This window comes from Doryrhamphus excisus, chromosome 2 (genome assembly GCF_030265055.1).
Source record: "Doryrhamphus excisus isolate RoL2022-K1 chromosome 2, RoL_Dexc_1.0, whole genome shotgun sequence".
In the NCBI taxonomy this organism is placed as follows: Eukaryota; Metazoa; Chordata; class Actinopteri; order Syngnathiformes; family Syngnathidae; genus Doryrhamphus; species Doryrhamphus excisus.
The window spans coordinates 13,219,562-13,247,217 of NC_080467.1; the positions used below are offsets into that span (position 1 = coordinate 13,219,562).

Consider the following 27,656-nt stretch of genomic DNA (forward strand, 5'->3'; position numbering starts at 1 on the left):
GAATTGACCGTTACAGTGTAAAAAAAAAAAGTCAATGGCTGCTATGTGTGTAGCATTATCATCGCCTTTCAGTCACATTGAGACATATACAATACATTGCAATTAACTCAAGTTCTATGGTTAGCGTCACATTTTTTCTTTTAAACAAAACTGAAATGCCATTTGTTTTTGAAGATTCACAGGATGACCCAAAAACCTGGAGCATCCCTCACTATTGACAAGCAGAAAAATAAACCGTGTTTTTGAACACATCAAACAGCAGCGTTACAGTTAAGAGTCATGTTTATTTACAGCACAATCCTGAATGATCGAGGGACAATAAAACATTGCTTTTTTTCGGATAAAAGGCATCCGAATTCATGTTTTTTTTTATCACTACACGGTTCTTAATTTATTGTTTTGACCATTTGTCTATACAGAATCCATTTAGTCGTAATACCAATGCACCAACAGAGCCGCGAATCCTCCGCTGAAGAACAGGTGGAGAAATCAATCCAAGAATCCAAAAGAAATCTCTTAAAAAAAGTTCACAATGATCGTCTTCAGCTATTTATATATGTATATATACACATATATATGTATACCTATATATGTATATAAATCTTGCCATGTCCATGGAGAGGTGATGGTGTGTGTGGTTCTAGATTCCAGAGGGTCCCAGGGTCCGAATATTGAGCCTCCAACCTGCCCCTCAGTCTGAAAGGTCAAAAGGTGACCCATTGCAAATATGTCCCGCCCACAGAGACGGCTGTGTACAGGCCTCATAGGTCCAATCAGTGCCTCTGTGTTGCCAAATTCATATAGAGCCCCCCCTTGAAAAAAAGTAGCCCTGTTAGCGCAGTCTCCCAAATGGTACACTGTACACAACATGCACATCAAAAAAATGTAAAAAAAAAAACAAAAAAAAAAACATTCTTAAAAGACAGCAAACTGCATCGTCCCTCAGGCATCCATCCTTGCGGTATAAATATCACCTGACAAGCACCACAAAACAGTGGAAAACATAAAAAAATGAAAGACTGGTTACATTAAAAACATCCTATATGTTAGAGCTTTTTATTTTTATACTTTCCATTTATCAGTTTCTAAAGGGCGCTATTAGTGATTTCCTCCCCTCCACAATTCCAACACACACACACACACACACATTCAGCAGTAACTATATATGTAACCACAGCACACATGTACCCCTCCCACTGTCACAATAGTCAGGTCTTCAACGTGTGCTTTGCTTGTTCTGTGCTGAGGTCACCACGGCAACATAGCTGTTGGACAAAGTGCCTTTAACGTCCCTTTTGGATGACTTGTGCAACAAAAATAAAAATGCTAAAAAAGACGGGGTGAGAGAAAGAGAGAGAAGCGGGACGAAAAAGGCCTCCTTTGACACGCCATGATGAACGTAACATACCTTCAAATTAGTTCAACATTCATTTATTTGAAAAAAAAAAAAAAAACAGAAAATATAATAAAAAAAACACTGTTTACATTTCCACCTGTCTGCCCGCCTTATTTGAAAATGACTCAATACATATACACAAGTTCTCACACACACACACACTTTTAGAGTCAGCCCACATTGACGCAAACCTGACTATTGTTGCAGCCATTCCAAAATTAAAAAAAACAAATAAAACACGTCTCATTCACTCACTCTCATTTTATCACAGGACCAGGAAACTTAATCCATTGTCAGCGGTCGCTTGATGGCAGAGTCCCCCCCCCCATCCCCGTCCCCATAAAAGAAAAGCTGTGTTTCTACCACACAAACAGACAAATGGGGTAAAGAGTTCAGAGGTCCACTGGCTAGTTAGTTATCGCCACCTGTTCATCATGCTCTCAAAAACACAAATACAAACTCAATATATTGCAAATACATGTGTACACATATATACAAATAGAAGCGCACCCCCCACCCCGGTGTGTGAGGGGGAGAGGGATGGGGGTGGGCTTCGACATTTAATAATGCATCATTTCTTGTACGAGCAGAGAGAATAAAAACTTTCTAAATAAAATACATTGGGGAGGAGGGAGTCATGGAAATGGGATAAGGTGTGTCTATGTGTGTGTTAGGGGGGGCCCCTCCCATCTCCATGGCAAGCTTGTTTACAGTCCAAAATAATAATAATAATAATAATAAATGTCAAGCGTTGTCAAGAGTAAAGATCACAACAATGCTAAAAAAAAAGATACCCTCTCACAACTGCAAGTCCACAAAGGAAGAGGGGGTCGAGGATCGTGTGATCTCATCTAGGGGGGGGGGGGGGGGGGGGGGCAATAACGCAGAGGTTAAAAAAAAAAAAAGATGAAGAGGTGGGGGCATCCACACACACACACACACACTAACACATTGTCCTTGTCCGGTGGAAAGCATGAACGAGTGATGACGGCATGGCCTCACTGTGAGGGTGCGCCCTCTCTTTAATCCTCCCCCTCCCCGCTCATCCATGGACGTGGTGCGTGGTGGTTGGGGTCCGCTGTCCTCTAACCCTGTCCCGTCCCCCCCCTGGTGTGCTGGCTGCTCATTGGTCGGGTGCATCATACCTCCAGGAAGCGGGAGCTGGGCTTGGCATGGAAGGGCTCGGACCACATGCGCCGCAAATCCCCCTGCAAAGGTGCATTCATGGCATGGAACTATTGCGTTAAAACACCTTAGTCTGAACTATGATGCGCGTAGTCTAGGAGGACCTTTATCATATACAGCATGGGAACGGCATTAGAAATACAACTTGAATATACTTAGTAGTAGTCTGTGTGCAGCCAGAATGACTCAGCACGGCCATTTTACAATCTAATGAGTCTTGGGATGACATGAGTGCTGCTGGCAACAGGGAGCTGCGGTGTATGACTGAGTGAGCATCCTTAAACAGTAGGAAGATGGAGTAGCACAATGTGTCTATTTAGTGCTCACACTAACGACACGATCTGGACATGTTTCACTGGGGCGTGTACGCACTTGGGTTGCCAGATATTTTCACAAATGTCTGTGTAACTCATTTTCAGTGGACGGTAAATCTATACTGCTATACAAACTGTACACAGGCTACTCAAAATAACCAAAAAAAAACAAAAATAAAAAAGTTTCCCTTAGTTTGGCACACAATTATTATATTAAGGGCAATATTAAGGGCTTTAAATGCAATATACTAAGTTCTATGTGAAGTATTTCCATAATGCCTCATATTAACTCTCTAACAAGATCTCAGTGTATAGACTGGTCATATATCTCATCTCGTTTCATATTATCTACATACTGTATTTGTATATAACTCTGGGAAAAACTGTTGATTTTGTTAATACTTGGGTTGTTTATATAGTTTATTTTTCTATATTGTGTATTTTGTACTGCTTAACTGACTCTGTACTCTTGCTGCTGTGCAATACAAATTTCCCCACTGAGGGACGAATAAAGGCATATCTTAATCTTAATCTTAAGGTGGTGTAGCCACCCTAACGTGACATTGAACGCACCTTCAGGTAGGCCATGGTGAGCAGAGGCAGCAGGGTGAAGGGCACCAGGTAGAGCAGAGCAGGTTGAGCAGCGCGATGGATCCTGGAAGCCACAGTGGCCGTCAGCAGACCTGGACGGGCACACAGGACATTTTGGAATCAAGACTAAGGATCGACTGATACATTGGCCGGCCGATATATCGGGTCGATATTTGCGTTTTTTTCCTTGGCAGAGGACCCCGCAACACACGTATTTTCACAAGTAATAGAGTTAGCTTGCTTTTAACACTTTACCAAGCCCATCACATTTCACTGGGTGATCGCTAGGCATAACAGTTAGAGTCATGGTGTGACAACAAGAAAGCCCAAAAACATCACATACCAATGCAACAGACGAATAAAAGCACTCTCACTAGTTGAGCAGAACTAGAATGAACAACTATGCAACTTTAAGTGCGTGTCGTGTTATGTGTGTGCGCTCTCTCCACGCACGCACACACATAACACGATGCACAGAAGGAATTGGCGCAGCCGTGTCTGCTTATGAGAGGTCTTTATCGTGCACACCACGAACTTTAATGATGAGAGAAATGTTTTATATATCGTACTAAATTGTGTCAGTGTGATGTGTTTGTGTGGAGGCGGGCGGACGCTGCGGAGGAGCAGTCATCACATTGATGCTAGATAAATTTAAACTATGACAGAAATGTTTTGCACATGGTTGAATATTTATTGATAATGCCGTTTAAATGTGTGTTTAAGAAAGCTGAATCCTACTGTGTTCAGTGTTTACATTTCAATAAATATTTGTTTAAACATTAGTATGTAATATTTGTTATCATGGTCATTTTTTCATGTAAATTTAGGAATCACAAGCAGTATCGGCCACAAATATTGGCCCAAGCAAAATCGGCTGAGGGTGATGGAAAAAAAAAAATTGGTATCGCCCCCCAAAAAAACCATATCGGTCGATCCCTAATACATACACACTTCATATCTGTTCACAAAGGACATTCCCAGGTTTAATCCACGCAGTGTAAATGCCCCACCTCCGTCTGTCTAGTGATCACGTTCTTACCCACAAAGTATCCGATAAGAGTGCAGTGGAAATAGGAGACTCGCTGCATGCGGCCCGACATGTTCCCGAGCCCCGCAGCCTCGCCGGTTGCTTGCTTCTTGTAGTTGTCGTAGCGTAGGACGAAGCATAAGAGCAACCCGGGCATCACGATGTCTCCGATTCCCAGCATGGAGAAGTGACTTCCTGTGGAGCTGTGGCAAAAGATGGGGAACGTTACATTATATCTTATTGTTGTATGCAAATTTAAAAAAGGACAGAGGAGTAGACTTTTGGGGAGGGGGGGAACATACTCAACTCAATGCTGCTCACTGCAGCAGAAAATTGATAGCACTGGTCTACAAGCAAAATGCTTCCGGGTCAAAAGTAGTGACATTTTTCTCGGTTTAGGTGACTAATAAAGACAAAGTGCAGATTGGCTATAGCTTCCAAGATACTGTAAGCATAGGTCAACATAGGAAATGTATGCAAAATAAGGCAAAAGCAATAGTTTATCAGGACGTACAGTGTGTCTACAAGCAACCAGTTCTATCTGAAAACCTGTCTGCACATTCCAATACATTCATTTTTGACAAAAAAACTTGTTTTTATTTGCTATTTCTGTCTTGGAAGTGGACAAAAGGCATGCACGTCGAGAAATTTCCTGAACGGTAGCAGAATTTTTCTTAAAAAAAAAACTACAAGGCAGATAATTATAAGCAGCTGGTGATGGTAAATCTCCTTAAATCCTACAAAGCCCTTGGCTGCAATATTTCACTGAAGATTCACTCCATCTGGATTTCTTTGTGTAGTTGAATGGGAAAAATATAACCATCTGTGTTGAACATCACATCATACTACTGTACTTCTTTCCTACCTGGGAAAGACCAGTTTTCCGGGTAAGGAGAGACGTGGGACGTCACGGCCCATCCCAGGCCCTAGGTGCAGCTTCCTGGACAGGACGTCGATGGGATTCTCAGCGGGCTGGGTGGCGACTTTGACCATCACGTTGCTGTTGAAGATGTAGGCTGAGAAGAACACCTGGAGGGAAAACGGAGGCATTGAGCGCCGCCGTAAAGCATTCCGTAGCCTGCTTTGTGGTTGCTAGGCGATGAGATATGCTGAAGATGAGAGCGGTAGACAGTGACTGACGATTTGTTTTTATTAGTGTGTGTGTGACGGATCTTTATACCCAATTCACTGTAAAAGAGGCACAACTGTATTGTTTTGCTGCAGGGCCCCCTGCCTATACTGTTGTATCATTTACTGAAACACTGCGGTTAAAATATACAAATGTGAATAAAGACGTGGCCAGAAGACATAAATGTACTTGACTGTACACAACACTGAGGACCAACTGTTCACCTTATTACAAGCCAGTGTTGCATCTAAATCAGGGGTCTCAAACACGCGGCCCGCGGGCCAGATGTGGCCCACAGCACACTAGTTTGAGGCCCCCGCCTTGATATGAAAGTTTAATGTTAGTGCGGCCCGCGCAAGTTTGATATGGATGCTGTATGGTATCATGTACCCAGAAAAAATTATTATGTTTGATTAATGTTCATGTTAAAGGTTAAATAACTGTTAATAGTTATCCTCCCTATCCGTGTGGAAGTGGTAAGTTTTTGGCTATTTAAGTTTAAAGGAAATAACCTGAAGGCTACCGTTTAGGTCGCTAGCTCTCTAGTTTGCGAGTGAGCATGTGTCTCAAGACCCGCAGTTGCGCATTATGTTGTAAATAAAAAGAGTATAAATGTGACTATAGTCGTGTTTTGTCATGTCTACAGGGCTCTAATAATGCTTTGTTAATTTTAATCTGAAAAAAATAATTTGTCTACCCACCAACTATATGTGGTTTAAGTTTTTATTATTTGCCGTTTTATTATTATTATTATATTTATTACTGATTGATTTTCTTTATTCTTGATTTGTTTATTTATTTTTCATCTTATTTTGTGTAGAAAAATAAAAAGTAAGATATTTGAGAACAGTTGAATGTTTTATCAGAGCTTTTCTTGTAGAAAATTGGAACCAAAGCAACGTTTTTTCATTTTTTTTGGTTTTTAATAAATGCGGTTTTTTTTTTTTTTTTTGGAAAACCTGATGCGGCCCAGTCTCACCCAGACCCGAGCACCAGTGTCCCCCAAGTAAATTGAGTTTGATACCCCTGGTCTAAACAATGCTGACTGTTACTTTTCATGTGAAGTAAAAAAGTAATCACATAGTATGTTTTTTTTATTGCTGCGTAGGTTTAAACCTGATAAATACCCATTTAATAATAAAGTGTTTTGTGATTCCAGTGTTAATAATGTCACTTGAGGCTGATAAATCACAGCAATGTCCCCTGAATTCAGTCAAATGGCAGCCAGATCGAAAATGTTTCTGCTGAAACTAATTCGGGAGATGATGACAATGTCTGTGTCCTCATGAATCTTTGCTCACGGCAGTGTGTGAGTGTGTGTGTGTGTGTGTCAGCATCTCTGCTGGTGATGTCCTTACCCAGAACACGTCATAAATGAGCAGCCCTGACAGCAGCAGGCACGACACCTTCAGACTGGGGAGCCGCACAAAGGCTATCATGGCCACGCACAACCCCATGGCTAACGCTGTCGGGAGGGAAACAACACAAGACGCTTTAAACATAGCCAAGAAATTTTAAATTGTACACTCATGGCTTGTTATTAAAAGAATTAAAATGGTTGATTTGACACACTCATGATGATGCACATGAGTGGACAACAATCAAACCATTCAATGTTATTATTATTATTTTTTAAATAACATCTTTGTCTGAATGTTCTGATGTCCTGTTTACATGTTAGCACCAAGGACATAGCTCAACTTCCCATAACTAATATCATGTTGTTCTTAAGCCTGGATTACGCTTCTGTGTAGTCAACTACCCCGTCCACCCCGACGCGGGCTTGATCCTTTTTACCGCTCTTCCTCTGGGTTTAGCGTGTGATGTGAAATTCTCTGCCTAATTGCCACAGTCGGTGTTTTCCGGTCAGTCAACTCAATCAGCAAACTATGGTACTCGTCGGCTATTTATTAGCTTATTAGCTGCCTTCGTCAAGTGCGAACAATGACAAATAAAGAGACGGAGAGTACAAGTCGACCAATCACAGCCTTCTCTGTCTGTGAGGGGAAATGTTCCATTATGACGACTGCCGTTCACCTCGTGAGGAAGTTAAACAACAAAAATGGTCAATTCTTTATGCTAAAAAAATCACCACAACTGGAAAACTAGCTTCACAGTTTGTGGCAGGGCTTGATGTTGTGGTGGAACCTTCCCGCTGACGCAAGAGTGCGTGACGCACCATCCATGAGGAGCCAGTGTCCAGTCAGCACCCAGATGAGCACCAACATGACGGAGAGGGAAAAGGACAGGAGCTCGGCCAGAGTGAAGCGGCCACAGCAGCCGAATGAAATCCTGCAACACAACACAGACACTATAAATACGACACAATTGATGAACAAATAAACACTTATATAGGTATGGATTTCCACATAATACTGGCATACTATAGTACCATGCAGAGTAATGGGTAAATAATAAATAGAGACACTGGCGGTTAATGACTATGGAAAGCAGTTTAGAAATCTTTGTTAGTAGAGCATGTTTAAATTGGTTGTGGAGTGGGTGGGTTGCTGCCATTGCAATGGAGCAGCTGCTGTTTCCGAGACACAATGCTAAACTTAATCTTTGAGAGGCGTTCAAGTCATTGCAACCAAACATGCACCATTATGGGTTAGGAAAACATCGCCCCAGTCTAACGGTTCAAATAACCGAGGGCATACACATTTAGGACAATTTGTATAAAAAGCAAAGAAATGACTTCCCCACTATTATCTGTCTTTCCACTTCATTAAATAAGCGCCACACAATGAATCACATATGGGAAAAATAAATCAGGTGCCTCTTGGTGGCTGTAACTTTCATTTCCTATGATAACACACCATGTACTGTGTGTAAAGTTCACAGTAGACGATTCAGGATAAAGTGATGTGTAAAGCTAAAGCTGAAAAAAAGCCTAGTATTGTATGCCGTTAAAGAAAAATTACACTTTTTAAAACAAATTTGCCCATCATCCACAATGGAAATAAACACGTCTAGCTTGTCTGTGCATTGCAAAGATATAAAAACAGCTAAAAAGGACGCACATAATGTATGCAATGGCAGACATTTATTCTGCCTATAAAGCCTTCTGAAAAACATCAACAGCAGTCTATTTACATATGTGATGTGCATATTAACCAAGGTACAGCAACATTATTATTATTATTATAATTAACACTGTTACACCAATTGAACTACGTGAAACCTTGCCACACCACATCGGCTAGCTGCTAGCTTTGCCCGCAGCGCATCAATGCCTGAGGTCGCGAAGACTAAATATTTCTTTCCCTTTTCTGTGACTTCTATTGAGACAAAAAGTCTTTGGGAGGTACCCATTTGAACAACAACAAAACAAACCCCAAACAACACGGTATTGTTTCTTATATATTGTGATCATGCATTAACAAATACATGTATGCATGTAGTATCTTGCCGTACTTTAATTATTTAAATTATTACCAAAACTTCTTTCCTTGCACACTGATTTCACATATTGTGATATATTGTGAGTATATGTTATTCCGCCAGATAAATATATATTTTTGTTGTTCGATGCTACAATAACAATTTCGCTGTAGCTTGGTTAATGTACAATTCAGTTATGTAAACAGACCTCTGTTGGCTTTTTTGTTAGGTCTGTAGTGTCATGATTCCATTGCATTTTTATGCTTGCTTATACTAACTTGTTTCCACTTGGTAGAACGAGCAGAAAAGGGAAAGAAATATGTATTAATGGTTCACATAAGGATTGTGAATGACGGTCAAAATTCCAAAAATAAGTGCAGTTTCCTTTAATAGCAGCCTTTGTAGGCGGCATAGGTGTGTCCCATTCCATGCAATAAGGAAATGTCTCTTGTTTTATCTTTAGAATGAACAGAAAAGAAAAAGACGTGGGAATGGATTGGATTGCGGTTTGTGGATGATGGGCAAAACTCCCAAAAAGTGCAGTTTTCCTTTAAGTAAACACATGGTCTTGGCCACTAAAGGAAAGACAGTGTTGTCTTCCACTACTAGACTTGGATGCAGATTAACAGAAAGCAAAAAAACGATGCAAAGAAATTGCTTACTTGTTCTGTGGGGAGCAGGGTCTGGTCAGATACTGGCACATTGGCAACAAGAGGAAAGCAAAAGCAATTGTAGCGAGCACTGAGGATGAGAGGGAGACATAAAGTCAGCTCATTCTTGTCCTTTTTGTGTCTGCTTCACTGTTCAGCTACCAATCTTGACGCACACAAAACACACACGAGTGAATGTAAGCCTTAAAGCATTCATTCGCAGTAAATGCGAGTGTGTTGCTTTACCTGCTGTGCAGATGGTAAAGACCACCTGGACCGAGTCAAAGAAGAAGAACATGACTAGCAGAGACACAGAGGCTCCTATGGGTAAGAAGAGCGCCTGCGTCGAGTCTATGGTCTGGATACCTGTCACACAAACACAAATAAAAATAAAATTAGCACCGGGGTGGGTGGGTTCAGATTAAATACTTGCGAGGACCACACTCACTGTTATTGGTGTTGCTGTTGTTGAAGGAACCCGCTGTAGTGTTGCCATCTTTGTCCTTCTCTTGGTTCTCACAATCCATGTTTAATGACCTGGAAGAAGGACGAGAGTGACAAAGAGTCTCAATCATTTAGCTTGGAATTTAATTGGAACAAACCCAGACTAAAAAAAGGAGTAGTAAGTACTATTTATGTTGCTTCAGGCTTCCCCCTAGAGGTCTGAAGGGTAATGGACTATGGTAGCTGCAACAGACCAATAGCAGGAGTATTCAACTAAAATGATCAGAAAGGCCATTTAGATTTAGATTAGAGTGGGTGTTTATTTAATACCCTGTGGCATTTACAGGGGTTCAGTTTGATTAGCAACTTATAAAACTCTAGTGTTATGAAAGCCCGACACGGAGCCTAAAAGAAAACTTTAAAGTGGTGCTGAAGGACAGAAAAAGAGAAAATTAGAGCTGGAAAAAGGTCACAGGTCATTACGTCTTCCTCATTCAGTGGTGGTGTCGTGGTTGAATTGTGTGGGTTTCTTTCAGTTTCAAGGTTTATAAAGTTTATTCTTTATTTCATCCTATTTATTACTCTGAATATTTATTAGTTTAGTTGCTATATCCTTCTTCAAATAAAGAATTTGCAATGAATTGATTTAAGACCTTTATTAAGCTGCATACCTTCAGTAGTTGCAGTATGTGTCATTTGGTAGGCCACAAACAAAATCTTGTACACAGGGTCACAAAATGCAAGAAAACTAAAGAACTCTGGTAATGGACAGACATGTCGGAAACTCAAAGTACTTCTGCTTTTGCAACCAATGACTTTGATCACAATTCTACTTGAGTGGAGTACTTGTGCAGCAAGCTAACATATGAACCGAATTCTTGTGTAATCTGAACTCAATGAGTTAAACCCTGATTTTGCTATGCAACCAGGCCATGTAGCTGCCACGGCTATAAATCAATGCTTTGTGGGGATGTTTTTCTAAGTGCGACTGAAGCCGTAAAAACTACATTACAGGTGGTATTACAGGCACCATAGTGTTCATAATGTAGCAAGAATCATGTTAGAATAGCAGCGCTGGCTGCAGCAGGACTGTGTGAAGTCACATTTCATCAGAAAATATACATGAATTTAGTGGATTGAATCTCAGAGCAGCAAAAAAAAAAAACAAGTATGCCGTACATTCTTAAAATCTTACAAACACAAGCAATGTGACGTCTGGAGGGAAAGGCCTCAAAACTTATACAATATATGCACAATTATTAGGTCATTGAGTGTCACTTTTCAGCATATTTTCTCATATTTAGGTTATATAAACCTGAATGCTTATTGTATTTAAACACATCTGCCAGTGTGTATTTGTGTCATGAGGGAGGGTGTTCAATATTTGTGGTTTTATTTTTGTACCTCCATCCAATAAAATAAATAAGCTTTCTTTATTTAAAAAAAAAAGCAATCATTCCTCTGGGGGTCAACATTGGCTTGTGTACGCAGGACGAAACAAACTACGTTAATCACTAGTGCCGCTGAAAAAAAACTTCCCAGGCCCATGAGGACGGTTTAGCAAATCGAACCGACTTTACGACAGCAGCTATTTAAAATGTGGTTTTGTTGCTTCTGTGCACCAAACGTCCTGCATAGCCACTGCATGTGTGGGAGAAGTTGTTATTCTGTTATTATGGATTAACGTTAAAAGGCACAAACCCCAAACTTTCCACAATGTCCCTGATGGCACTGGCGACAGTGTTATAATTTGATTTTGTTTCATACAGTCATAAAGAGAATATCAATAGCATTAGCTTACCATAAGGCCTGCCACACTACAGTATCTTCAAATAAATCACACACACCTGTATGACGCAACACACTCACCTGAAGCTGCCATAGACGATGAGAAGGATGGAGATGAGGAAGGTGGACACCTGGCTGGAGTCGACTAAAGAGTACGCCCTGAGAAAGACACAAGAAAAACTTTAAAGTGGAGGACCAAATAAATGACCGTTTTCTATATTGCAGTTCACCTTTTGTGTGATTTTTATTTTTTTGTTTACAGCATATGAACATGTATTGGACTCCGTGAACCCATGTGTTGTGTGTACATCCTGATTGACTAAGCGAGGTCCAACGCATTATGTTCTGCGTCATGATTAGCTAAAAGGACAATTTAGCCACGAAATGTTCTGCACCCATAAAGGCAAACACGGTCGAACCCAAGAGGCGGAGGAGGAAGAAGTAGTTGTGGCTGTAGGGCGCCATTATGGGAGGAGCAATATTTTTTAACAAGGTTACAAAAAAGCTACAGTACAGTGGAATGCTATCAGAACAGCAAAGAGGCACGGTCAAAAAAGGGAAATCCTCGTATGTTAATCATAAATTTTTATTTTTTTTAAAGATTTGAACTTTTGAGGGGTGGCACGGCGGTCGAGTGGTTAGCGCGCAGACCTCACAGCTAGGAGACGAGGGTTCGATTCCACCCTCGGCCATCTCTGTGTGGAGTTTGCATGTTCTCCCCGTGCATGCGTGGGTTTTCTCCGAGTACTCCGGTTTCCTCCTACATTCCAAAAACATGCTAGGTTAATTGGCCACTCCAAATTGTCCATAGGTATGAATGTGAGTGTGAATGGTTGTTTGTCTATATGTGCCCTGTGATTGGCTGGCAACCAGTCCAGGGTGTACCCCGCCTCTCGCCCGAAGACAGCTGGGATAGGCTCCAGCACCCCCGCGACCCTGTGTTTAAAAAAGGGAGAACTGCCTGACTGAGTGTATCAAGTGTATGGTGAGGGGTTTGACAGCCTTAAGCATATATGAATATAAAATAAAGTTGGCTACCTCACATATTGCACTTATTGCGGGGCTATATTGGGAACCTATTCACCGTGATAAACGAGGTGACGCTGTACTTTTTGCTTGAGCTTTTGGTCTTGTTTTTGCAGAAAGCAGCTGATTGGCACCACCCCTTTTGGAGACTAGTATAAATGGGTGCATATGCGCTCTGCACACTCTCTCTCTTCGCCACCACCTTCCACTCTGCACGCTGCCTTCGTTTGCGGCAGACTCAGTTCCACCTCGGCATGCTCCAGGGCCACTCAGCTGCTTCATACTCGCTGCTGGCGTAATGCTGAGAAGCAGGCTGGGTTTTGTGTTTTTCTATTTGTTTTTAGTTCTTGTTTGTCCTGGTGTGACTGGCTGTCCTGTTTGTGTGGGTTTGGCTTTGTTTAGGTATTTAGTTGTATCTTTTTTTCTTGTTTAGGGGTAGCGGCGAGGTGATAGGAGGTCTGCCTTGTATAGTGTTGACTGGTTCACCTCACTGTCTTTTTGTTTTTGTTTATTTGAGCTGGTGAATCAAGACTTTTTCTTTGGTTAAGGGAGAGGAATTTTTTTTAATCCTTTTTCTTGGTATACAAATTAATACGTTTTGGTGACTTGGTTTTCCAGTCTCCTGTGTCCTCCTTAATTGGGAATAATTGTTTTATTCTTTGTTAGTGGCCCCTAATCTTGACAGGTTGCACAGGTTGAGTGAGTTGAGGTGTGACGTGTGCTAAAAATATTGCCATGGTAATTTCAATTTATGACAGGTGTCTTGCTGGTCGAGTTGGGCAGGACCATGAGGCAAGTTGCATGTTTGCATAAAAAAAAACATACAAGTTTCACACACTAGCAAATGTGTTAGAGATAGAAAGGGGGCAGTAACACTAAAAAATTACAGTGTGATTGCAATCAATGAACCATGTCATGAAATTAGGAGTTGCGACTTGACGTCAAAGTGAACCCATCATGACTTGAAAAGCAGATCATCTCGCTTTCTAAGATCACAGATCACTCTTGTTGTCATACTGCTCACCGTACAGAATGTGTGGATTGCTAAACTGTGATGAATGAACCAGTCTCATTTCATCTCTTCCTTTGGCATATTGGCACCATCATCATCATCTCAACATTCAACTTCTGAGAGAGTAGATTACAGATATGGGTATGCAGTACCTTTGTGGCCCCCGAAGCGGTGCTGAATTCAAAACATTTATATTGCACTCTTCACTGCCCATTTATACATGTTTGACTTCCATTTGCATCAGTAAAAAACCTAGCTGTACTTGAATTTGCAAAATTTCACCCTTTACGCTTGTTCTAAGATGTCTGAATGTTTTCCATGTTCGTCGTTTATACATAGATTTTTTTATTTTTCATTTTTTTTGTGTGATCACTGACACTAACCTCGCTTTTAAGTGCAATCAGTGACTGTATTCTGTGCGGTTTGTCGTCCTACAGTACTTATAATTGTTAGGAGTTATATTTTCTACTTGCTGTTCGATTTGCCTTTAATTGCTCCTCCCGAGAACAATGTTATTTGAATTAAAGTGAATGAAAACTAATGCCAGGTCCATGTAAAGTTATTTTAAAAACACCTATTTTTCTACACATTGTGGTCATATTCAAACGTAGGTTTTTATCCTGCAAAAGTAATGGCTTGTGTGTAAGAGTGGTGGGGGGAAACAGGTTAAACAGGGTTTTTGGTTTGTGTCACAACAAATGTAGGACATTACTTCATGTTTTTAAACCTCATTTGACTTACTAGTGTAGCAAGCACACACATGTAAGATTCGATTCCCCCCGAAAACCTTGATGTAGTTTCCTGGGTTTTGTGTAAGGCAGCTGTAATTTTTAAAGATAATGCACATCTTGTATCTCACTAGTATATGATCAACAGAGGTGTTATAAGTCAGCTGGAATTGGTTTTTCCCGCTTTTGATTGGCCCAAATGTGCACAGACGACAGTCTAAAACACAACAGGTCTCTGCTGTGTGCTACTGCATCATCACCAGTGTAGACGTGCATATGTTGGGGAGGGAGGGAAAAGGGGCTTAAATCAGATCAAGTGTCTTGATTGAAGTGTTGAGTGTTTTGACACCAGCCTGGACCTGACCTACACAACCGTCTAATGCAGGTCAGTTGCTAGGGCATAAAAGACAAGGCAGCCATTGTGGCTTGCTGCTTTCCGATGAACGCCCTCACTGAGATGCTGACCTGTCAGTCTCCTGTCAAACTCTACCGCCAATGGGTGAGGAATGTGCTTTGCATCCAGTGGACGTAAAAAAGACCTTGTCCTCATTCCCGCCCGTCACTGTCGTGAAAATATTGTAATGAGGGTGTTATTTGTAAAACTGATAATTGATATTTTGAAGTACTTATGTCACTAAAACACGTGGCAAAATTTATCTTAGGAGAAAAGTCTGTCTGGCATCGGTACTGTGAATGATAATACACGTAGTACAGAAGTAGCAGTGTGCGAGGCAGGTTTGGAATCAAACATTGTGACCAGCATTACTTGCTTATGTGGCGAAGTTAATGTACAAGCAGAAGCTGTAGTAATACTACATTTGCTCAAACTTCAGATTTGACAGATCAACACACGATTGTTGCATATGATCACGTGATGGTAGGGTCTAATGCTAATAACTGTAGTTATTTTTGCTAATCTAATGTAACCTGCTATCAATTTTACATAAGTAGACAAACATATATGGTTGGTAGCAGCTACAACTCACTTAAGGGGCACTCCCTTAATGGAGTGAGTGAACCCTTCTGTCAGTCATTCCGTCTTTGTCCCTGTGGGTGGAGACGGGGCATCTAAAGAGTGCCGCAAACTGCATGCAAGGAAATGCAAATATGAATGAAGGCACAAAAGCGATGGGTTTCTAAGTGGAATGCCACAGCCACAGTGTGGGCAAAAATTTGGGTTTTGTGGCGACGAAGATGGGGAATCAACTTGCATGCTTATGTTTTGCATTTCGTTCCCTTACTGTACTAAAAATAAACCGAACCGTGACTTTTAACACAGAGGTACGTACGGAAGCGTGATTATGGTGCACCGTTACACCCTTAAGTGTTTTAAAATGCCTTGTTCATGGACGAGGAAGAGTAGTCATTAGTAAACTCTCTAACAAAAAGAAGTACAAAATAAAATACAGCTCAAGCGATATTGTGTGCTTTCAACAAAATGATCTGTGACTTTCCGGCAGGAAAAAAGGCCAGACTGTTCCATCTCTCTAATGCAGTACACGGTTCAGCACTGTACCTTGTGGACAAGTACGTACGTAATAATGGCTCCTGGTGTACCTGACCCCACATTTAGGTAATAACAGAGGCATAACAAAAAAGCTAATTCAAATATGATACATCTTCAGGTGATACAATTTTTTCCGTCATTTTAAATGACTGGAGAAAAAAAATAGGCTGCGGAGCTGGAAGATTTAGCGGAGCATTTCAAGAAAGACTGACCTTGTTCCTCTCAGATTCTAATGTCACCGCCTATCAGAGACAGAGACGATGAGTTTCATCCACCGCTGAGCTAATTCATATTCTAGCACCAAACTGGTTCGTCTGAATTCTGTGCACAGATGCCCGCAGAACATGGGCGAGATAGATGAATGGAACATTTAAAAACAAAATACAATCCGGGACTGTTGGGGGCTGGATGGGAGCCCAAGGAGCCATAAGCCCCCCTTGTCTGCTGACAGACTCGTTTCTTTTTTTTTTTGCCCCCACTCTCCAAATGACACAATTCCCAAAACCGTCCTACAAGTGCATGCATGACTCGACCGCTACGGGTCACCAAGGGGCAAAAAGACATGCAAGATTTGGCCTTGCCGGTGAACGACAGTGTCCACACAAACTAAACAACACTGCAGTCGTGCATTGAATGTGTGTGCTGTATTTAACACCCTTTCACTGTAGCTACAGGGTGGAGTTGCCTTGAGACCTCCGATTGGAGATTAACATTCATCTCCCTCCATCGTCTGATCCAATTATGAATGTAATGGGCTAAATCCTCCAGGAGCAGGAATGTAATTTATGATCAACGGCGACCTTTTTGCCTCCATTAAAGCACAGTCACCTCCCCGTCCCCTGCTGTTCCGATGGACACTGTTTGCAGCCTTTTGTGGCATTTGGATATTTGTAAAACAATACAAGCTCCAAAGTAATATATGAAGCCGTGTGATTCAGGACGTCTGATACAAGCTTTGAGGTTTCGGGTTCATTTTATCATCTGCATGAATTGGTAAATTTAGTGGACAACAAAGAGACGCTCTACTGGAATTGAGTTGATAATGCGTATACAACGATCTTCTTGAAGTGCAGGCTGGCTTTAGTTTAAAATCATTTCAACGTCTCATGGCGCAGAAAGGCCACCAATAAAAGCAAACAAAGCTAAACCTGGAGATAATCCTTTGATGATTGAACTGACGTCTCCCGAGGTCTGCTGACTCTTTGATGGACGCACATGTTACACAAGTGTAAAAAGTTAAGTTACCACAGTCTCGGTTTTGTTCAACACATGACAAAAACTACAGAAGTGACTCTGCACCGTCATAGCACGCCATCCAACAACAGACAATTTATTAATTTCATTGGCACCCATCCAATTGTCATTGTTCATTTTTTAAATCTACTGCCATCATGCACAAATTCTTCTTTGTCCTTTTAAATGCATTAACCATGCATCTGTCATTGGAATGCAGCAGTTAACTGCGTGGGGAAAACAGTGAATACGTCGTTTTTTTAGTTCTCAAGTCATTCTTTTGTTCATCTATGTTTACTTATCATATTTTATCATCACATTTGATATATTACACTTGTGGTCATTAGTTGGGACTAAACACGATTGTGTTAGTGAAGTGGTATTAATGAAGATTATACACACTGGTATCCATGGTGTATCCCCACACATTGAATTAAATGCTTTATTCTCTCTGTCCAAGACACAAATCCACAGATTGGCAGTCAGTAGAACACAAACCTCTATCAGTGCTAAACAATAATGCTTTGATAGTGGTAGACTCCTCCTTTCCTAACAGATAGCACAATAATGGACACAAAAAACCCCCAGAAAAAACACACAGACGACTGAAGAGTTGGATTTAAAATGCTGAAAGGGTACAAGGCTGCCCCCCCCAGTCAACAATAGCAAATTGTTCCACTCCAAACCTGTAGGTGGCATTGAAACCAAAACAGCAAGGCAAACATCAAATTCAAATCTGCATAGACTGATGAATAAATTTGACTGCAAACTCTAGATCAGGGGTCTCAAACTTGCGGCCCGCGAGACGCTAGTTTGAGGCCCCCACCTTGATACCAAAGTTTAATGTTCAAATGACAGCTTAAAGCTGTGTGCACACCGGACACAATTACCATGATTTTGCCCCGCCCATACTGTTACCCAACCCTGTTACCCCGCCCTGTTTTGCTTTGGATTAGCAATGAAGCTAAAGGCTTATGACGCTGGGTACAAATAAATGCAGGAAATGATTTGGAATAAAACGGAAAATACACGTCAAGATAAAGCATCTCATCAAACATGTTGTTAAAGTTAGATGGAGACGGAGATGGAACTGAGTACGATGCTAACTTGCTAATTGGGTAAAATTATTACGTTTCATTAATATTCATGTTAAAGGTTAAATAACTGTTAATACTGTACATTTGAATCTGAAAAAAATAATTTCTCTACCAACTGTATGTGGTTTCTTACGTTTTTCTTATTTGCTGTTTTATTATTTTACTTATTTATTACTGATTGATTTATTGTCTTTATTCTTAATTTGTTCATTTTTTTAAATCTTATTTTGTGTATAGACAAATAAAAAAATTGATATTTCAGAACAGTGGAATGTTTTATCAGATATTTTGGTGTGGAAAACCGGAACCAAAGTACTGAAAAAGTGTAGGCTATAGCAGAAGCAAAAGCATTGAAGATAGTTTTTTTTATTGATTTTTCTTCCAGTTTTTAATAAAAGCGTTTTTTTTTTTTTTGAAAACCTAATGCGGCCCGGCTTCACCCAGAACCTAGCTCCGGTGGCCCCCAGGTAAATTGAGTTTGAGACCCCTGCTCTAGATGAATGTGCTTGATTTGCAATGAGTGCCTCGCAGTACTAAAAGACTACAGAGTCCAGAGACATCACTGTTTGCATCAGGAAGATGGGTTGCGTATCCTTCAAACTAAAACCTCAAACCTCTCAAGCGCAGCTTCTTCCCTGAGGCTCTCGGATTGAGGAACAGCGCACCACGCACTTGCTGACCGCATGAAAGACAATTATATGCTATTGTGTATGTATTTCATGTACCATGTTACAATGACAAAACAACCTTTGATCTTTGAGAGGGACGCTACTTTCCGAGCAAACCTTCCGAAGGGATATCCCGAGGGCAGCGAATGTGCTGTACCATAATGGTGCGGACATACACAGCTCAAGAGAGAGCAACAGAAACTTCTTGTCATCTTTTTTGGATTTTATCAAAGAAGGCCCATCACATACTCTAAAATTGTAAGAGAATTCATGCTGGCTGTTGTAGATGAAGTGATAAATGACAAAATTAATGAGTGTGATAACAGCACTTAAAAATGTACTTACCCCTGTCAGACACCTCAAACATTCACTGGGTTAAATTTATTGCTAGCGATGTGTTTGAAACGCTGTTTAAAAGACGAGGTGAAGGTTGAAGCCATGGCCGTAGTAGTGATATTGCAGATACTGTATGCCTGTTTTTTGACTGCAAAATTTGCGAGATGAATTACTTTGCTTTACTTTAGGGGTCGGCAACCTTTACGAGCAAAAGCAAAAACATAAAAAAAAACACAGCTTATAAACGTTTAAAGGTTTTAATCGTTTTAAAAACACCACTACCTCCCGTTTGCAACCTGACACCTTTGATTGTTTGTAGATCCGGATTGGCCAGCCAGGGCTGAGTCGGAGGATGAAGCACGGCCACTGGGATACAGGCTAAGTTTCACGGTGTACTTTCTCATTGGGTCAACTATGAGCAAAATGTAATTAATTGCGATTAAACATTTTATATCAACTGACAGCCCTAAAATAAGAAAAGATATATACAGACACACTATATACCGATCATATTGCTAAAATGTCACCACGGATATTTTCAGTGTATTATGAAACAAATTGCTGGTGCTTGACAAAAAGAAACCAGCATTAATAGAAACGCTCCTAGATTAAGGGTGAAGACATTTTAAAGACACATTTTAATCTCACTAGATCTCATCACACGCCTCCCAACTCCTGCCGATGGGGTGTGCCCTCAACAGGAGGTGTCTAGGAGGCATCCTGACCAGATGCCCGAGCAGCCTCTGGCTCCTCCCAATGTGGTCCTACTCAAGAGTTTTCACCCAAATGACAGTGCTTCTCACCTTCTCATCTATAAAGGAGAGCACTGCAAACCTGAAGAGAAAGTACATTGTCCCCCAAACACGACCACCATCTTAAGCTCATGATCATAGGTGAGGGGAGGAATCTAACTCAACTAGCTGTGTATAGAAAGCATGGCCTTTTGGCTTAGCTCCTTCCTATGCAGAGTCTGTTCTAGCATACTCAACTTAACGACAATGATAAACACTGTGGCTGATGATGTTGGACAGCAAAAAAAATAGTCGCCACCGTCCAAGCATAAGAGTCATGCTGCTTCTCAAAAGCAAAACACCAACAACATTTGTTTGCCTTGAAACTGTAATTTTGAAAATATAGGCTTTGGCCTTGTCTTGCAGCCTGTAATTACAAGAGCACAAGTCTTAGTTCATGCATGAAATGTTCAAATAAAAAAAAAAAGATACATTGGCTTTAAATGCACTCCTTGGTGTTTCCCACAGGACTGCAATGTAATTGTGGCCGTGGACGACACCGTTGTCTAATTTGTATAATTTGCCTTAGGGCTGGGCGATACGGACCAAAACTCATCTCCTGATATATTTAGGTTGAATATTGATTTCGAGTATCGAATATCGAGTTCTGCTGGGGGAACGTGAGGGCATGAGGTGTGAACTTCAAGCTTCAAGAAGAGAGTCACAAGCTTCATGGGAGCCTTGAGCAGGACTTTAGCGATTCATACGACAGACGCTAAAAGGTCTTAATTGGCACTGTACAAGGTGGCTATGTCTTGAAGACACATTTTTCAAGACTAGTAGTAGAAGTACTGGGATACACTCGGCTCACAAAATGAGAACCATGTGCTTTCCAAAGGTTGCAGGTACAGCAATCTGATGATCTCACACCACATTAAATAACGAGATACTCAAATACCAGAGTATACTTCAAAGTAATGAATGAAAAAGATGCTAATGTAAAAGATGCATGATAAGTTCAACAGTGATTACTTTTCTTACACCCGTCATCCAACAAGATTCCACCATCCAGGCCGATCCTGTACCAGCCTTCCCTCCCACTTCCCTCGCCAGCCTTCAAACATCAGCCTCTACGTCTTGTCGCAAGTATTTCTTGGATTCCAATTCCTGTGTGACACTTCGCTTGCATGGTGTGTCCTAGCCAATGCCAGCATCTCTGTAGTATTTCCTGTTCTTTGGGCTCCTTTATCATAACTCCTGGTTGCTGATCATGTGTTCTGATCATCTGCATGCATCCTGCATATTCATGACGGCAAATGGATTGTACTATTTTGCTCCTTTGACAGACACACCCATGTTAGTTTTCATACAAGCGAACCTTATTGCTATAGTGGACAGGGTCTGACTGCTCACTTTCTCACATCTTCTATTGCTCTGATCTGATCTAATATCACACCAGCCTACAGGAAGCACACACGAATGTGCTAATTTGTTGTAGACCCCCCCCATCCTGTACTCTCCCATAGTCCCATAGTTTGGAATTCTTTTTTTTCCCTGCCCAGTCATCCTGTCCTGTCTGCCCCAGTCATATTATATATGTATGTACGGGTGCTAGCACAATTCGCTTGTACCGCTGTAAAAGTGACAAGGTCATTCATTCATACAAATACTATTTACAACTACAGTGTTTATCTGCTGTCAATCATGTCAGCAACTTGTGTGTATGCATGTTTGAGATCTTTATGTGCAGACACAACACCAAAGTAAACTGCCAGGAGATATTGAACAAAACTATGCCAATGCAAACAAAGAATAAAATGCTTAAGCCTGTCTCATATTTGAGTGTATCCAGCTGTAGGATACTATAACGATTACTGGTATTAATGATTATCCACGGTAAAACCTGACTTTTCAAATTAATATTATAAAACCATGACTGATACAGCAGTTTTATAAGTACAATTCCTACAGAAGCAAGAGGATGTACATGCACAGTTTGAAATGTGTGCCTGGTAAAAACATGGCGGCACATCGGCAAACAGCGTTCCTGAGAAGAACAAGTTTTGACGTCTGGACAGATTTTGTATTTGCAAAGGATTCAGAGGCAGAAAATGAAGAAAAGAAACAGCCTCAGCAATCCTCTGACAACCACATGGCCATACCGGCACCAGTAAATGCTAACAAGGCAAAAATCAGGAAAAATATACCTTAAAACCAGTAACCGGCCTGTGCCTGTGTCATACACACAGTGGTGTTAAAAAGTGTTTTCCTCTGCCCTGATTTTTTGCACTTTTGTCACACTGAAATAATTCAGAACAAACAAATTTAAATATTAGTCAACAACAACACAAAATACACTTTTTAAATTAAATGCATTATTTTCCATTTATAACGCTTCGACTCTAGCGAACCACAGCGAGAGCCATTATCCAAAACATGGAAGAGTGGTGACGCTTCCCAGGAGTGGCTGGCCAACCAAAATGACCCCAAGAACGCAGCGACGACTGATCCAAGAGGTTACAAAACATCCTACAACAACCATAAGAAAGACACTGGGCAAAACTGCCTGCACGATAGAGTTCCAAGACCAAAACCACAAAAAGAACATTAAGGCTCATCTCAATTTTGCCAGAAACACCGTCATGATCCCCAAGACCTTTGTGTCCCATTACATTTGGCTTAAAAGTAATATCACAATTCAGAAAAGGACCATCATACACACAGTAAAATATGGTGGTGGCAGTGTGATGGTCTAGGGCTGTTTTGCTGGTAAATTGGAAAACTTGCTGAGATGAATGCACCCATGAATTAGGCTCTCTACCAAAAAAATCCTGAAGGATAATGTCGGGTCATCTGTTGGTGACCTCAAGCTGAAACCAACTTGGGTTCTGCAGCAGGACAATGATCCACAACACACCAGCAAGTCCACCTCTGATTGGCTAAAGAACAACAAAATGAAGACTTTGGAGTGGCCTAGTCCTGGCCTGAATCCTATTGAGATGCTGTGGCATGACCTTATAAGGGCACTTCCTGCTGGAAAAACCTCCAATGTGGCTGAATGACAACAATTCTGCAAAGATGCGTGAACCAAAATTCCTCCACAGCGCTGGAAGAGAGTCAAGTTATCACAAACGCTTGATTGCAGTTGTTGCTGCTGAGGGTGGCCCAACCAGTTATTAGGTTTCGGGGGCAATCACTTTTTCCACACAGGGCCATGTAGGATTTCATTTTTTTTTAACCTTAATAATAAGGTTTAATGTAAAAACTGCATTTGGTGTTCAGTTGTGTTGTCATTGACCAATATTTAAATTTGTTTGATGATCTGGGCAAACCTTTTCACACTATTATAGCTATAGACACACACACACACCTCAATATAGTAGATATATCAGTCTATCTATCTATATATATTATGGGATGCGATATGGACCTAGGTAATTTTTCCAATGTGATGTCAGGCGCTGCACACTACTAAATATTCAACAAATTGTAATGCCTGTGCTTGTGATTAATGAAGATGTCACCCATGCAGGTCGAAGTGCATATGTAATGATGTAATGACATAATGTAATGTAATTGATATTTTGCAGGACACTCTTGTTTTGTTAAGGCAGACATGGGGCAAACAGTGCTCTTATTTTGAAGGACACTCGCGGAAGTGTGTGGATATTGTGTATTTATGACAAAGATGAGCTATGTTCAAAAATAACTGTGCTTCTTCCACTCAAAACTTCCACATCGTCACGGGGCACTGTAAAATGTTCCTTACATTAAAGCCGTAGTGAAAATATACTCACCGAGCCGCACACACACAACCACAAAAGTTAACCCCTGTTAGCGTCCATTCATGAGTGAGGAGATTCAGCCAACTGTTGTCGTGTTTTATCGTCAATTAAACCCGTTTCGGTAGGGAGGGGAATTTTCAGTGTTAATAATGATTTTGTGTCACGACTGAGCTGCCTGCCGAGTAAATACTTCCACGCATGGATGTTCCTTCTCCTCATAATACCGGTATGTCATTTTTTTCATGGGAAGAATCTATACCGGTAAATAAAAAATATGGCTCGACCCTAATCTATACGTGTCTACATACATTATCTATATATCTAACATATATATAAAAACAAAAGGAAAGACCCAGCAAAGTGCACAACTTTCTTTTTGGTGACAGTAAATATTGCTGATGGCTACACACAAAAACATGATGGTGTGACAAAAGAAGTCCTGGAGGTGTAAAGAATGTGACTGATGTGTGACGCTGAGACTGAATTGATGCGTGTGTGTGTGTCATCGGGTATGTGAAGCTCAATAGAACTTGCACACAAAACAGAACTCTTGACGACTAAATTCATGTGAAAAAACAAAGGAATGCATGCCGAATATTCATATTCATGGGATTGATGCCATCACAATGAAAAATTATTTTCAAGGTTCAATGCTGAGCATCAGGAAATGCACTTTAAAAAATATATATATTTAAATGCATGTCATGGTTTTTGTTTTTTTACTTTGGAACAATGAACAATTGAAGTCTCAATAGTTAAATGTAATTTCCAAGTGTTTACATTTATTGTGAAATATTTGCCCACTGTTATTTCAGGTCATTACATTCACATGGACAAATATTTAGTATTTTTTAATATAGTTATTAACAGTTATTTACACCCTCTTTAGCACCCATTTACTCACTAAAACTATTATTTCTAGTTTTAAATACACTTTTTATTTGCTCACAACCCGACTATCACTATTGCCACCTTAACAAATGAGTCCATTGAGTGTCTTGCATGTCGTGTCGTCTTATATTCAGTCAAGTATTAATCTCAATAATCACAACACCTTCTTCACCCAGTGCCAATATGCAACTGTAGCTTCTCCCACCTGTTTAAAATGAGATGTGCGTCAACCTGCCTACTGTCAAATATAAGTAACGAATACAACAACAAAAAAAGAAGCTGTCATGTTGGGACATGATTAACATAGCGGCGAACTAGCTTAGCATTTAGCTCCACAGCAGAGCCATTGTTATGTGCGGCAAGCAGCGGTTGGCCCTCCTCATCAGCTAATTTGTGTCCACGGCTAACTTCCATAATCAGCTTAACGCCCTCATGCAAATGTTGTGCCCGAGCAGGACAAAAAAAACAACACGACTCACACATAAACACAAATAGGCATGTAAAGTATGAAACCACCAAAACAGTTTGTTATTATGAAGACATTAGCTTGTTGGTTAGCAGTGGCTCACAATAGCACCAGTGGAATTGACCTCGGCTGAATGGCCTTAGCAGCATCAGCTGGCCGCTGGTAGCTAACAACACTTAGCTGCTAGCTTGAAAAGCTTAGCTTTATAACCGTGACATTTTTAGTTCTTAAGTTGGTCTGGGGCATATTAATGCGAGGGAATAGAAACAGAGACGCAGTGCATTGCAATGGGGGCGTTATCCGTGAATGGCACTTGCCATTTGCAGCAGCAGCAACAACAGCAGCAGAGAATGCTATGTAGCCGAGGCTAGGCACTAGCTCGCTGTTCACTTACCAGGATGAGTAGCCTTGCTCCGCCATATCGCCGACAACAGTGGCCTCTCACACGGACTCGGATCTCCGTGACGACCCGCTGGGGTCCTCGGGTTGAAAGTGTGGGGGATGCTTTCAGGCGTATTTTCCTCCCTCGCAATCCTAGCAGCTACTCGTCGGTGACAACATGGTGATGCATCCCGTCGGCGGACGGACGGCAGCTAAGCCGAGCCGAGCCACACGATCCGAATGTCGTGCACTTTCAACGGCAGTGATGGGTTGGTGGATAAGACAAAGCAAAGCTGGAACAAAAATGAAAAACACTGGTGTTATTTATGCTGCTTAATGTCCTGCCGTCACCCCAGCCGAGAAGGCTTGGTCGCCAGCGATGCTACACCCACAGTAAATCCATATTAAGCGCGCTGGTGCCCGGGTAAAGAAGTCTGCAGCCCTCGCTGTTATGGAAGACGTTTGGCTTTGTATGTGACTAGAGCCGCGGGAGCGCGCACACTCGCCCTGCTGTGGTGTGCATGAGCGCGCTTAGAGGGCTTTTTTTGCAACTAGAACGAGCACTGGAAAGCTTATTGTGTGTGCTTTTTACCCACCTAAAGGCTTCACTAGCTGCACAAAATATGCACAAATGGACAAAATATTCACATTTGACGTATTTTTGTGATATTTATTATCACAGTCATTTCTACACACTGAAACATGCACACAATAGATTATTTAGAAAAATGTTACAAAGACACAGGTACTCCGGTTTCCTCCCACATTCCAAAAACATGCATGTTAGGTTAGCGACTCCAAATTGTCCATAGGTATGAATGTGAGTGTTGTTGTTTGTACACCAGTCCGGGGTGTACCCCGCCTCTTGCCCGAGGTCAGCTTGGATAGGCTCCAGCATCCCCCATTACCCTAGTGTTCATCATCCATCCATCCATCCATCCATTTTCCTCCGCTTATCCGGGTCCGGGTCGCTGGGCTAGCAGTCTTAGTAGGGAAGCCCAGACTTCCCGGTCCCCGGCCACCTCCTCCAGCTCCACCGGGAGGACACCAAGGCGTTCCCAAGACATAATTCCTCCAGTGTGAGGGAATCAGCTGATCAATAATTTAAAACCATCGCTTAAAAAATTACAATAACTTTGTAATTGGTTTGGGCTTCCTTGATGCAAGTCTTTCCAGATGGCTACATTGCTCCAAGTGGTGAAGATGGCTCCATGAAGGGCATCAACTATCTGGAACTGATGGCTGGTTTTATAAACGTCCCTTACCATCCATCCCCAAATGTTCACTATATGTGATTTATATCAAGGGAACGTCCAAAAGAGAAAAAACACCCCAGATCATGATGGACCCCCTCCACTGTGTCGGGTAGAAAACATCTTAGGCGGATATCTTTATCATGCCAGTAACGTTAGAAGCCATCTGGCATTTTTTTTTCAACCTTTCAATGTTCCATGTTTGATGCTCCCTGGTAAAGTAAAAATGGGCAGTTCAGTGGCGTTGAAGGAGACGAGGTCTTTGAATTGGTTGAAACCCTTCAGATGGTTATTGCAATGCAGTCGGCACCAGTAAGGGTCTTCATTTAGGTCAAGGACCTCCCAGTGTATTGACAGACAGCCAATTGCATCCTTCGGATCAGCGAGAGGTGTCATTTTTTTAGGTGTAACACTTGACTTTTTTGTTCCGTAATGCTGAGGGTCTTTTAAAAATGTAGAATAACTGTCTCAGTGTCCAACTCAAGCAGCAATGGCATGCTGCCATGTTTATGCAGCACAAAGATCCGATCACGTTCAAGAAGAGAAAGCTTCTTAGCTAGGAGGGAATGACTGCGTGAATGCCTGACAGAAAATTAGAATTTTGAGTAGATTTGGGATTTTATAGCCCGTGGTC

At 41.3% G+C, this 27,656-nt stretch overlaps 1 protein-coding gene across 5 annotated transcripts in view; it reads right to left on the reverse strand.

The window, feature by feature from the left end:
• Window positions 1-1,439: 1,439 nt before the first annotated feature.
• sppl3 (signal peptide peptidase 3) overlaps window positions 1,440-27,656 on the reverse strand; it is a 78,474-nt gene continuing 52,257 nt past the window's right edge. For 3 of the 5 annotated variants that reach the window (XM_058064396.1, XM_058064397.1, XM_058064395.1), the window contains 11 exons: window positions 25,783-26,062; window positions 11,990-12,067; window positions 10,125-10,213; window positions 9,923-10,042; window positions 9,689-9,767; window positions 7,822-7,934; window positions 7,001-7,107; window positions 5,379-5,542; window positions 4,526-4,716; window positions 3,469-3,578; window positions 1,440-2,604 (listed from right to left, as the gene is read on the reverse strand). In XM_058064396.1, coding sequence (XP_057920379.1) covers window positions 2,536-2,604; window positions 3,469-3,578; window positions 4,526-4,716; window positions 5,379-5,542; window positions 7,001-7,107; window positions 7,822-7,934; window positions 9,689-9,767; window positions 9,923-10,042; window positions 10,125-10,213; window positions 11,990-12,067; window positions 25,783-25,808 — 1,146 coding nt within the window. In that variant the 5' untranslated portion in view covers window positions 25,809-26,062 and the 3' untranslated portion in view covers window positions 1,440-2,535. Of the gene's footprint in view, window positions 2,605-3,468; window positions 3,579-4,525; window positions 4,717-5,378; window positions 5,543-7,000; window positions 7,108-7,821; window positions 7,935-9,688; window positions 9,768-9,922; window positions 10,043-10,124; window positions 10,214-11,989; window positions 12,068-25,782; window positions 26,417-27,656 lie in introns of those variants that run through there. The other 2 variants (XM_058064398.1, XM_058064394.1) reach the window with 2 other exon arrangements.